At 39.7% G+C, this 13,545-nt stretch overlaps 1 protein-coding gene across 3 annotated transcripts in view; it reads right to left on the reverse strand.

Annotated features, from left to right (window-relative positions):
* LOC148406512 (inactive phospholipase C-like protein 2) overlaps window positions 1-13,545 on the reverse strand; it is a 61,604-nt gene that overhangs the window by 23,972 nt on the left and 24,087 nt on the right. For 2 of the 3 annotated variants that reach the window (XR_015863949.1, XM_088404577.1), the window contains exon 1: window positions 6,946-7,600. Coding sequence is in view for 2 of the 3 variants with exons in the window: in XM_088404577.1 (XP_088260703.1) it covers window positions 6,946-7,245 (300 nt within the window). In the remaining variant the exon portion in view is untranslated. Of the gene's footprint in view, window positions 1-6,945; window positions 7,601-13,545 lie in introns of those variants that run through there. The other variant, XM_088404578.1, reaches the window with a different exon arrangement.

The following is a 13,545-nucleotide window of genomic DNA, read 5'->3' on the forward strand; positions in this document are numbered from 1 at the left end:
TTGGTTGTTTTTATAACCCACTTGTTGAGTAGCAGATTGGGTTATTTAATTGGGTCCAACAGAGCTGTCAGAACTAATGATACTCACCAAAAATGACTAGATTGGGTTATTTACTTTTACCCAGCTGAAGTCATATTGGTCAGAACTAATCACAAATACATAAAAATTGCTTGTTTTTATAACCCACTTGTTGAGTAGCAGATTGGGTTATTTATTTGGGTCCAGCAGAACTGTTAGAACACAAAGAAAGGTGGGTTGCTTTTGTGATGTTTGTTAGGTAGCAGATTGGGTGATTTATTTTGATCCAGAAAAAAATTCAAAACCCATTATAAACACAAATTGTTGTTTTTGCTGCGTAGCACAATCGGGTAAGTTAAGTTGGGTTAATCATTTTGACCCAGCAGAAAAGTCAGAACCCCTAAATTGGGTTGTTTTTATAACCCATTTGCTCAGTAAGTAGCTGATTGGGTAGGCTATGTTGGGTTATTTATTTTGATCCACCAGAAACGCCAGGAACCTGTCAGAACTAATCATAAACACAAAAAATGTAGGTTGTATTTTAATACCCACTTGTTGTTTATCAGATTGGGTAAATTAGGCTGTAGAACCTTTAGAAGTTGACCCCTGCAGATATAATCATACACACAAAAAAAAATAAAATAAAGGAAATAGTTGCTTTTACAACCAACGTGTTGGGTAACAGATTGGGGTATTTATTTTGACCCAGAAGAACAGTCCGAACCTTTATTGTGGAATGTTTTAATAGCGCATTTGCTAAGTAGCCGAGTTGGCTAGTTCTGTTGTTTATTTATTTTGACCCAGAAATGCCAGAATCCTGTCAGAACTAATCATAAACACACACACGCATAATCCTAATTGTCATTGTAAAGGCAGTATGTTAGCTTATATACTGCATGCTTTGAACAAGACTTACACTTTGCAGGGCCATGCTTATGCATGCTAATGGTTTAAAACTTGCTAAGGATGCTGATCCAAGCTACAGGGTACACATCCACAGCTCAAAATATCCAATGTATGCTCATGCATACTGATGAAGGGAACACACACAAATACCATATTTGCGCCCATGCCAAAAATTAGACTGATGTCTGCCAGTTCAACATTTTAAAAATATACTTTCTTTTGTTGTGAAAATAAAGGATCGATAGAAGTCTATCCACATCTGCTGAAAATGACTCTTCAACCAGGAGGTGGCTAGATTGGACTTTTGATTTTTTTTTTTTTTTAAATCAATCATCACTTTAAGTATGTACTCATCTCTGTGTGTTGATGTCATTTCAGCGTGGGTGTGAAGATGACTGAATACCAGTTGCTGTCAGTGAATTTGGCACAATGACACTTAACCCACCTTCTTATTACAACCATTGTTGGGTTTGGGAATAAATTCATACAGTTTTATGCAACAAACACAGTACTGTATTAGTGTCAAGTCTGTGAATGTAGATTGGTTAGGTTTGGGAATTGAAAAGCGAGCAGCGGACACTTGCCAGGCGAGTATTTCCGCAAGTGCGCAACAGAATTAATGACAAGATAGTCGACGTGCAAGAGGTCTACTGGCACAGGCTGTAAATCCCTTTGCTGCAATGAAAATGGGCTGGAATGAAATGTTTATGGTTCTGCTATTTTACAGTATTTATTAATCAGTTAAATCAAAGGTTAGCCAGGAAGTATGGTCTTTTACTAGTGTATAAACACAAACACATTTTAGGTAAAAGTATTGGGACACCAATCTTGAGTATGGCTGAGATTTTTAAGTCCATTCGTCCTGTAGAACATTGCTGAAGTCATTTTTTCCCTAATTTTGTAAACAATGAAACTTGTTTTCCTTCAACCGCTTAAATTGTTCAGTGACATCAGTTCTATCCCAAAAAATGTAGGTTAAATTTATAACCAACCACGAAAAATTGAAAAATTGGTATGGTCTGTCTTTGGACCCTGTGACGTGATAACATTCTAAGACATAGCCATTACTGGTCTCTACCGCCACCTACTGTCTTGAAGTGAAACAAAAGACAACAAAGAATTTTCTTTGCTGACATAGTTTGAACGCCGCTCAACGGAATGTTGCAAAAATCGTAGCAAAATCAATGCAATAAGTCAAGTTAAAATGCAACTCAAAAATTGTAATTACAGTGTGATGATTTTATATTGTCCAAAATTTGGACAATAATTATTTTTGTGCAGAAAATCTCATGTCCAGCTGCAATGTCAGAACTGTTGTATTTTGGAATTTTACATGTTTTAATATATTGATGGAAATTTCTTTTTTCTCATTGACTCATTTATGATATCACAAAAAATAAAAAATAAAAGGAAATTCTATAATTTGTAACAATGCCACAAGGGTTAATCTTGGACCTGACAACTTCTGTTCTACTTCCCATAATATTCTTGATAGATTTAAGGACATTTCTTCAGTGCTTTTCCACATTACCTCCCCACACTGTTTTCATAAATTCGGAAAAAATAAATATCTTGATAAGCAAGACAAATTAAAATTCAAGGGACGCGGTACAAATCCTAGTCCAACCTCTGATTGATTAGCTCATCGATCACACCATGATCTGCTGCTATACTCCATCCCTTCACAACAATCCATCTCCTTTGACTTTAGTTTTAGATTCCAAACATGAATATGTTCATGCAAGCAAATGCGTGAACCATTCAACATTTACTGTAGACGCGCTACATGCGAGGCATACAAACATCTTTGCTGCATTTCTGCTCTTTGAAGTGAAAACAACCCGAGGGAAGATGATGTTCGATGCGCTGGCATCAAACGTTGAAAGTCAGGTAATGGGTCAGGGTTTTGATCCCAGTTTTAGCCCAATATGAAGAGGCGCTTTGTGCACGGAGAGCAGTATGTTTTTAGATCTTACCATTTCTTTACTGTATTTTTGTCATTTAAATATTAATTCATTCACTATGTCTGGTTAATTTTTTTTTTCCACATTTATATAGCAGTCAATGGCATGAATGATGAATGAGTTTTTAAAATAGTACGACATAATATCTTTAGCTCAGTAAAAACAATATGCATGCATTTCACAAAATCATTTTTTGAAAATGAAAATGGAGATATTTATATATTCTAATTCTACACTTAGCTCCATTTTAAAATGATATGTGGACATAGCTCAAAATCTGATGACACTTGCTTACCACAGAAGCAGCTCAATTTCAGCCTACCGCATCAATACAAAGCAGCCAGTCGCGACTGCAGCCACAGGTAACTATAGCAACAAAGATGATAATGTAGCAAAGCTCTTTGCCAAACTTGGGAACACCTCACGTTTGAACAAGTCTGCGACGGACAAGATAGTCAGTTTTTTTTTTTTTTTTAACTATAATTTCAAAATTATTTGGCCATTTTAGGCCATTTAGCCAAAATTTTAAAAAAAATTAATATATACTGTACATGTACAAATCTCTAAAACGCAGGGCGGTTTATGCTCTTTAGGGGGTGCTTCAGCACCCCGAAAAATTGGCTAGGCACGCCTATGTTTATGGACACTAGATGGTGCCAATTGGTGATGCATGTGTCAAGTGCAAAAGAAATCCACAGTGAAGTGTGATCCCTGAATGCTGATGACTTAACAGCAACATTTCAACATGAACTATGTGAGGAAATTGGCCAACTGTCCAGTTTCCTGCAGCGTTGCTCCTCACAAACAAGAAATGAGGCTGCAGATCTCCGCCCATAGCCGCGTTTTGTGAGAAACTGAAATTGCCCTGAGATGTTATTATGAACAGAGCTTTTATATATTTTAGTTGCTATGCAATTTCTTGATTGTATTGTGTTTTTGTGTTCAACTCACAGGGTAGGTTGATTACATGACTGAAATGCAGTGCCGCAAAGCATAATAAAATGCTTTGCAACAATAACAATAGAAGTTCAACTGACAGAAATGCCACAATCAGCTGGAATCCGCGGCTAGGCTTTACCGGTTGCCGTGGTGACGCTGACCACTAAATTAGTTCTGGTTGAGACGACAATTATGTTGCTTGAAATCTTCTGTCCCCCTTAAGGAATATAACTTCAATCACATCTCTTTTATTATGAACGAGAGGGATGACTTATAGCCTGTGAAATAATTATTTGTCGATTTCACAAAAAGGATCTGATGTTATTCTTCGGCTGGTTATGAAGGAACTGAACAATGATTAAATATATTTTTTGGGGTTGTTTTGTGAAGTGGCGTTTCCATGCTAATTGTGGTGAACTGGAAGACGATCCAGAGCATGACAGCAAATTGTGTTTTGTCAGAAAACAAGCTATTTAAGACTAAATCAACAAGACCTCTACTTGCTCAGTTTTGCACCAGTTGCTTCAACATGCGACGGTTAACAGTCAGCCAAACCCGTCACAATCGCCTAATTTAAACTTATTCATTGGCGGCTATGGACGTCAGAGATCATTTTTTACTGGGCTGGCAATGAATATGTTAATTATTCTGTCACTATACCTATGCTAAATTAATAACATTGTTATTAACCCAAGCATTGGCTGCTACTAAATAAAGTACTAATTCATTCCTTTACTGTGATTAAGTATTAAAGCAATGAATTACTTTAGCTAAGTAAGTACTAAAATAATAAAGTACATTTGGTAGTTAACTCCTTCAATGCCAGGGACGTATTTTCACCTTTTTTTAAGAGTCCAGAACTCAATCCCAGATACTCTTAAAAATGTTGAAAATACAGTACGTCCCTAACATTGAATAAATAAAGTATGTGATTGAAGAAAAGGAAAAAAAAAGGAAAAATACCTCCCTGGCATTGAACAAGTTAAGGACTAAAGTAGTCAATTTCTTGATGTAGTTAAGTACTCAAGTGATTGATTACTTTAGGTACTGAAGAACGATTGATTACAGACATTCAATCGCAGGTTCGTTATATATTTTTCATGTGTTTGGCTAAAGACGTTTGGCTGAAAGTGGGTGTTATTAGTATTTAAGTTCAAAAGTAATTTGACTTCATAAAGTATCACTTATGGTATTAAAGTAATAGACTTATTTCGGTACATAATGGATTACTTATGGTACTAAATTCTAAAATAATTGAGATACTACATAAGTAATATAAAGTAATCAGTTAATTTTGTATGTTAACAATATTAGCCATTTTTAGACACTCCTTGAGCAAAAAAGCTTAAAAAATTATATAAATACCTAATTGAGCAAGTGTATCAGGTATTTTTGTACTTTAGTTCATAATCAATTATTTTACTTCTTTATTAAGTAAATTAAGTGATTATTTTAGAAATCATCGTAAAGTAATTACATAAGTATCTAGTTATCTAAAGTAATTGATTACTTTCACTTGATTCATTTAAGACCAGCCATTTTTAGACCCTCCTTGACTTGGAAAATTTGAAAAATAAATATACCTCATTCCTGAGCCCCTAAAACATATATGTATATAAATATATCTATTTGGGATTGAATGATCTGTCAAGTGAGCTGGCTCAATTTTCAGTTTAAAAAAAAATAGGAAATGTTCCAAAATAGTAAATCATCCAGTTAAAGAAGCTTGTGAAACATCTTTCTTTTCATGACTCATTTAAATCCAAAACAAACATGTCACACTACTGAAAATTAACATCGTTGGCCAAGTCAATAATGATGTCTTAGGAGGCGGTCGCTTTGGAGACGAACAGCCAAGAGCGGAGCGATCAATACAGAACCAAAAGTAGGTGAGGAAAACGACAGGGGAGAAGACTTATCGATTAGATGTGCTATAACCAGCGTCGGGATTAAAACGTTAGGACCGAACCTAGCACAACTTCTTGGAGGACATTTGGGTATGAGGAAAGTGGAAATCTGGGATAAACAGAAAAGGAGCCACGAGGCAGCGTGATGACTTCACACTGCAGCAGGTGGTTCAGTTCCTTCACCTCCTCTCGAGTCAGTCAAGCGCTGAGTGACACCGCCTGGTGTTATCTAGAGGCCAGAACACAACATGCCAGCTCCAAGGCCAATAGAACACATCGTGCCTCTTAATGTACATTTTGCGCAAGCTATACAATGACATCATTCTTAACTTCCTCTGCAGCTGGTGTCAAATAATACGACGAGGAACAAAAAAGAAAACAGAAGAAGCAGCTAATCGGTCACAACATTAGGTACGCCTACATAACCCCTTGAGTTTAGCATATTCTGCGGTGATCAAAACAGGGCTAAGGGGGGGAAGTTGACCATGTCGGGTGAGTCAAATTTGAATATAGGTGTCAAACTCCAGTCTACGAGGGCCGGTATCCTGCATCTTTTATGGTTAGAAAGTTTGCAAACATCCCTGTGAAATAGGGGGATTCAAAATATCTGCTTCAAGGTTCCACCAGAACCATTGTTTGCACTACCATTTTCTACACGGACCTTTCCCGTAGTGATGCAATGACGGACGCAGAGGCTGTTCGTATGTGCAAAAATGCCCAATATTAACGGGCTATTGGACTGGTTCAGACTCCACATTTAACTGAGCATGGGCGTGTTCTTGCAGTACATCGGGGTTGGCGCTGCTGTGAAGTAAACACGATATCAATATGTGAAGGTTGACATATATTTTTTTAACGCAAAGCACGGAAGCTGCAAAGTGGTGAGGAAAAATTGCAGTGCATTTTAACGTTGGTGAAAATGAAAGCTACAGTTTTGTTTTTAAGTTGATGTAACAAGTTAAGAGAACCACGGATCTAGTTAGCTTAAGCACATAGTTTTCTATCAGTGTCGCTCAATACAGACAGAAATGTATTAAATCAAAGTGTGAGACATTTTGTTTGCTGTTTTGGGTAACAATTTTGTTTTTTGTAAAAGTGACAGTTTGCATGCCATGAACATTCCAATCTAATAACTTTTCATCACATAAAAAGATGTTTGCTTTCTATTTGTTTGCTTTTCTGACATGTCAATTTGATATAAAGTGTCCTACCTTAATGAGACTGCTGCGTCGAGGAATCGATTTGGTGACGGCATCCAAGCCCTCCCACGTCGGGGAGTCACAGCTAGACCCGGTATGGAGCTTTCTCGCCGGGTCTGTCGGGTTGCAGCTGCCGTTAGACACCGGCTCTTCTCCTCGGCGCGTCTCGGGGCTCCCTGTGGCTCCACCTGCCGCCGCAGCAGCAACCGGTGGACCGATGCGCTTGCTTTGCCCGAATTCGGCCATGGCGACTCGTATGTCGGGTTCACAGGTCCCTCTGCGGGGAGACATGCACGCAGGCGGCACATGCATGGGAACGTGCCATGGTGGAAAGAAAGGCAGCCCGCTACTGTGAGCGCAGGAAACTTCTCTCTCTCACACCCCTGCTTCGCTTAACGCCTCCCTCCTTCACGCACGCGTAGGGGGCATGGCACAACCTTTTGGAAAAAAAAAAAAAAAAAGAAAGAAAGGGGGTGGGGGCAGCAACTGAATCGACACCCCTCCAGACATGCGCTGACTATCCTCATCACATCCACTTCACAGCTGGAGATGTGAAATGAGGAAATGTTTGCTGTAAATAGCTGTTAGTTAAAGCAAAACCTCATCACGCCGTCAACCAGTTCTGGAAAAACCTCCGTAGTTTTTTTTTTTTTTTTGCTTCTTTATTGATTATTTTGTTTAGATGACTGTTATTTAGCCCGTTTTATTGCCTTTCGACTCTACACTTGCCTATTATTATTGTTGCGTTTTTAGCTATCAAGCAGCACGTTGTATTCGGGAGGAAAAGATGACGATTGAGAGAGATATATAATCTTTAGCCTTCAGGGCATAGTTTATTCAATACCGCTGCTGGCCACACGTCAGGCTCCGTACAACTGCAGCTCAATACAAAAAAAAAAAACACACTACGAGCGCACAGGAAGGAAGTTCCAGATACGGTAGCCCAGAAGTAACCCAAATAAATACAGCGCCCTCCTATGGCACAACTCTTAGTCAGTAATACAAACATAAATAAAACTGTGGACACATCTGTCATTCACATTCAACACCCCCACTTGTTCACAGGTTCTTGAATTCAATATGAAACAAAACAAATGAACTTTCTGCTACCAATAAACAAAAACAAAATCAACGTGGGCTCTGTGTCTCATTTCAAACTCCAAAAATAACAGATTCAAACTTCTGCAGTTTCATCTTGGTTACAGGTTTGGTCATAATGTCAGCCATCATATCATCCGTAGGACAGTAAACCAACGTTACTCTCCCCTCACTTACAGTGGACCTGATAAAATGGTATTTTATATCCACATGTTTAGCCCTCTGTCTGTTTACAGGGTTTTTAGCAAGAGCGATTGTTCCTTGGTTGTCCTCGTGTACAATTGGCTGTGTATACTTGTAACTGTCAATACCCTCTAGCAACTGCTCTAGGTATAAACACTCTTGTATGGTAGAAGCCAGTGCCATGTATTCTGCCTCACATGTTGAAAGGGCAACCGTAGGTTGTTTCTTAGATTTCCATGACACTGGTGAGCTGGTTTTATTGAGATATATACAGTATCCCGTGGTACTGCGCCTGTCGCTGGTATCAGATGCCCAGTCAGCATCACTATAGGCTTGTATGCCTAGTTTCTCATTGTCGTTTCTTCTGAAACATAGACCTTTATCAGCAGTGCCTTTGAGATACCTTAGAACATGTTTAACAGTAACCCACTGCTCCTCTGTAGGCTCAGCAAAATACTGTGATAGTCTGCTCACTACAAAGCTCAAGTCTGGTCTGGTACAAGTGGATAGGTATATCAGGCTGCCTACAGCCTCCCGGTACAGTCTGAAATCATCCATCTTTACAGCATCCACAGAATATTCAAGCTTCTGATCACAGGGTGTTTCTCTAGTTCTACAGTTTTGCATGTTAAAACGCTGTAATACCTTGTTAATGTACCTTTCTTGTGACATTTTTACACATCCATTTGACTGACAGAAATCGATACCCAGAAAATGTTTAAGGCAACCCAGATCTTTCATCTTAAACTTTCCTGCGAGCACCTCTTTCACTTCTCTTAGAACCATCTCATTGTTGGCTGCAATGATCAAGTCATCGACCCATATGATTATGATCACCTTTTCGTCTTTTGACTCTTTTTCATAAACACAGTGGTCGGCTGGATTTTGTGTGAACCCGTCCTCAATTAGACAGTCATGTAACACTCTGTTCCAGTTACGCCCAGATTGTTTAAGGCCATAAAGTGACTTTTCAAGCTTATAGACTAGACCATCATCTTTCTCTTCATAACCCTCTGGTGGATTCATGTAGATTTCATAGTCTATGGGCGCGTGCAAATAAGCTGTTTTTACATCCATCTGGTGTGTTAGTAGATTCTCCTGGACCGCTTTTTGTAACAGCACCCTGACACTCGTAATGTTTGCTGTGGGTGAAAACGTTTCCCCATAATCTATTCCCATCACCTGGTTGTATCCCTTAGCCACAAATCTTGCTTTGTATTTGTCTTCTCCATTTACATCACTCTTGATGGAGTAAACCCATTTACCCCCCACTGTTTTCTTGCCTACTGGTAGGGTTGTCACAGTAAATGTGTTGTTGTCGTTTAACGACTGGACCTCCTCATCCATTGCTTTCCTCCATTCTTTAGAGTTAGCCGATCTCATAGCTTCCCTAAAGGTTTGTGGAACACCACATACAGCCCTGTAACAGTAATCTACTGTAGTGTGAACCACATCATTATCACTGTCTTCAGATACATAGTCATTTAAGTGACTTGGTTTCCTCCTCTCTCTGGTCGGATACCTTTTGTTCTCAGGTTCAACAACTGTTACACTCTGTTGTGCTAGATTACCGCTAGGTGCATCCATATTTTTTACACTTGGCTCGTGAGCCTCCTCTGCGCTTTTCTTAACCTCCTGTGTGGTTTCCTTACCTCTAGGCTGTCTCACCCTGTCATATTCGTCATTTGGATTTGTCTCGCATGTTTGTGTCTGTTTCTCTACCACTGTTCTGCTTACAAACTTCACCAGCCTATGTTTAAGCACTCTGTTTATGTCTGGGTGATAAACGAAGTACGCCGGGCTGTTTTTGTCGTATCCTACAAAACGTCCCTGGTCACACCTGGAATCCAGTTTTCCCTTGTCTTGTTTATATGTGTAACATACCGAGCCAAATCTTTGCATTTTAGATAGGTTAGCCTTTTTGCCTGTCAGCAGCTGGTAAGGAGTCTGCCCTGTACGCCGGTTAAAACACCTGTTGCGTACAACCGCTGCTGTTTGTATTGCATAGTGCCATAGTGGTTTTGGTAGCTTACTCTCCACTAACATGCACCGACCCATCTCAAATAAAGTGCGCCAACCCCGCTCTGCAGTCCCGTTCTGGTGAGGTGAGTACGGAGCTGACGTCTCATGCCTGATTTTATTCTTTGTCATCAGTGTTTGAAAATCATTGCATGTATACTCACATCCGTTATCGCTCCTGAGACATAACACCTTCCCCCAAGGGGATACGTCTGCTAGAAACTTCTCAGTAGCTAACACGGTGTCACTTTTCCTTTTCAGAAAATATACAAACACCGCACCTGAGTAGTCATCAGTGAATGACTGCACATATCTGTAACCATCAATTGACTCTGTGGTCACAGGACCTGCAAGGTCTGTGTGGACTAACTGTAAGGGTGCCTTTGCTCTAGTATCAGGATCTCTGTTTCTCGTTTGTACAAACTTTCCCTGAATACATACTTCGCACTCTTGTTCAGGCCTACATGCCTTACCTTTGATTTTCATGCCATCAACCACATTTTGCAGCTTTAGAACATCATTGTAGTTGCAGTGGCCTAATATCTCGTGCCATGTTTGAATGTCATGACATGCATTACAGTTGTCAACAGTAGACTCACCCTCAGTATGCAAATAATACAACTTGTTATACACATGTATATCAAACCTGGTACCGTTCTTTGTTATCAGTGCATCCCTGCCTTCCTTGAAAACGACCGTGGCTCCTCTCGCAGTGCCTGCCTTCACTGAAAAGATATCTTGTGGGTATGATGGTATGAATAAAGCGTCTCTCAGCGTCGCCTTTTGTCGCTGTCCTTTATTGTCTATCAGGCAAACCTCAGCAAGCCCTCTCTTCTGTGCGACCCCGCTGCAACGGGTGCCGTCTGCCAACTCAACGCTGTGCTTTTCCGGTCTGAATGTGTTGTCAAAGTTTTTAAACCTGGTCACGTCGGTGATGATGTGGGACGTGGCTCCGGTGTCCACCATCAGTCCTCTCTCCTGGATGCCGCCTTCTGGCTGCTGTTGGGTGCTGATGTCGACGTCCCTCGTCTTGAACGCGAAGTCCTCGTCACCATCTCCTCCCGAGGCTTTACATGCTCCATCCTGTCGCTCTTTACTGTCCTTGTCCTTGCGCCTGCATGTGGCGTCTTTGTGTGTGTCACTACGGCAGCGACTACACCATGTCTTCTGTCGACAATCTTTAGCTCGATGGCCCTTTATGCCGCACTTGAAGCACACCATGTCTGTGTCGTCTTTCTGCCGGTCACGTCCATTTGTTTTGGTGGGCCGCCTCACACTTCTACCCTGAGTCTTCATTACACTGTCACTTGACTCAGCGCGTATATTTTCAGTTTCCTCAAAACTTCTTAGCTTAGTTTTGAAATCTGCAAACGTTATATTATCATCTGTGTGCGCTACATGTATGGCGAATGGCTTATAATTCTCAGGCAGTCCTTTCAGTATCATAGCCACAAGCAGACCATCTCCCAATGTCTCACCTGCATTCCGCAGTGCTGTTATGGCGGTTTCAGCTCTAATAATATAGTCCATAACACTCTCGTTGTCGGCCTTTTGAAGCGACGTTAGCGTGGTGTATAGGTTGATTATGCGGGGTTTTCCCTTCCCGGCATAATACTCTCTCAATATTTTTAGAGCCTTTCTTCCGTCGTTGGGTGCATCCCTCATAATCAGTGAGAGACTCTTATCATCCAAGAGTAGTATCATCTCGGCATATGCGTCTGCATTTTTCTTCTCGTCGGCTGCTCTTTGTTCATCTCCAGCCGGTTCTCTCAGGACCGTGTCCTTCAGCCCTAGTAGGTGGAAGTGTCCCAACATCTTGGTCTCCCACAGCTCATATTTTCTCTCATCTCCGTCAAATGCCAGTCGAGGCAACCTGCTTGTCCCTCGGTGATCCATGATGCTAGCCTGCTCCTGCTACGCTAGCCCGTCGGCACACTTCTCGTGTTTTCTCTACACGGTGGAAGTCGGCAAACTTTTCTCCCGAACAACTCCTGGGCCCATAACCTGTTGCGTTTTTAGCTATCAAGCAGCACGTTGTATTCGGGAGGAAAAGATGACGATTGAGAGAGATATATAATCTTTAGCCTTCAGGGCATAGTTTATTCAATACCGCTGCTGGCCACACGTCAGGCTCCGTACAACTGCAGCTCAATACAAAAAAAAAAAACACACTACGAGCGCACAGGAAGGAAGTTCCAGATACGGTAGCCCAGAAGTAACCCAAATAAATACAGCGCCCTCCTATGGCACAACTCTTAGTCAGTAATACAAACATAAATAAAACTGTGGACACATCTGTCATTCACATTCAACAATTATTATTATTATTATTATTATTATTATTATTATTATTATTATTATTATTATTATTATTATTTTAGAGACTAGTAGTAGTAATAGTATTAGTAGTAGTATTGAATCATCGTCTATAAATGACTTTAAAGGCATTGTTACATTTGTAGTGAACATACAAATGATGCAGTTGTGATCTAAATGACAGTGAGTGTTTGTTGACCTTAAATTAATCACTTGTGCTAATAATAATAATAATAATAATTATTATTATTATTATTATTATTATTATTATTATTATTATTATAGATCTATAAGTAGTGTAACAGAAATATATGAAAAATATTTCAGTTTTTTGTATTTACTTAATTCAGGTATACGGTTGGTTGCACATGCACATGATGAAAATAAAATGTATCAAATTAACATATTTGATTATTTTCAAGAAAAAACGGTCAAACCGAGTCTGTTTCCACGTTTTAATTAAGTGCAGCTGAAAGATAAGTTTTTTTCAGCGTACTACTCATAAGTGTATTTACTCAAAAATTAATGTATAGATCTAATTAAAAGTAATGTCGATTGTTAAAGATGATAGGGACTTTTATTATTTAAACCCCGTGACCATGAATAAGATAAGCAGGAGGAGGGAGGAAGTAAGGTTGGATGGATGGATGGATGGATGGATGGATGGATGGATGGATGGATGGAATGATGGATGGATGGATGGATGGTTTGGTTGTAGCGCAACCTTATCCCTGAATCAGAAAAGCCACTGGTTTGTTGAGGTTTTTATTTCTCATACCAGTAATAGTAATAATTATTATACTTACTTCTACAACTAGTATTAGTTCTACTACTGCGGTGCTTCTACAACTACAACTTAAACTAAAAAGCAGCTCACCCATGACTGTAATGAGAATCAAAGCCATACATCCATGTTTTTGAAATTTTGGGGATGGATGCCAGTGTGACAATATGGAAATATTAAAGAAATCATCTTCAACTATCCTTATGCTGCTG

Source organism: Hippichthys cyanospilos, chromosome 21 (genome assembly GCF_059441005.1).
Source record: "Hippichthys cyanospilos isolate Australia breed blue-spotted pipefish chromosome 21, RoL_Hcya_1.0, whole genome shotgun sequence".
Lineage (NCBI taxonomy): Eukaryota > Metazoa > Chordata > Actinopteri > Syngnathiformes > Syngnathidae > Hippichthys > Hippichthys cyanospilos.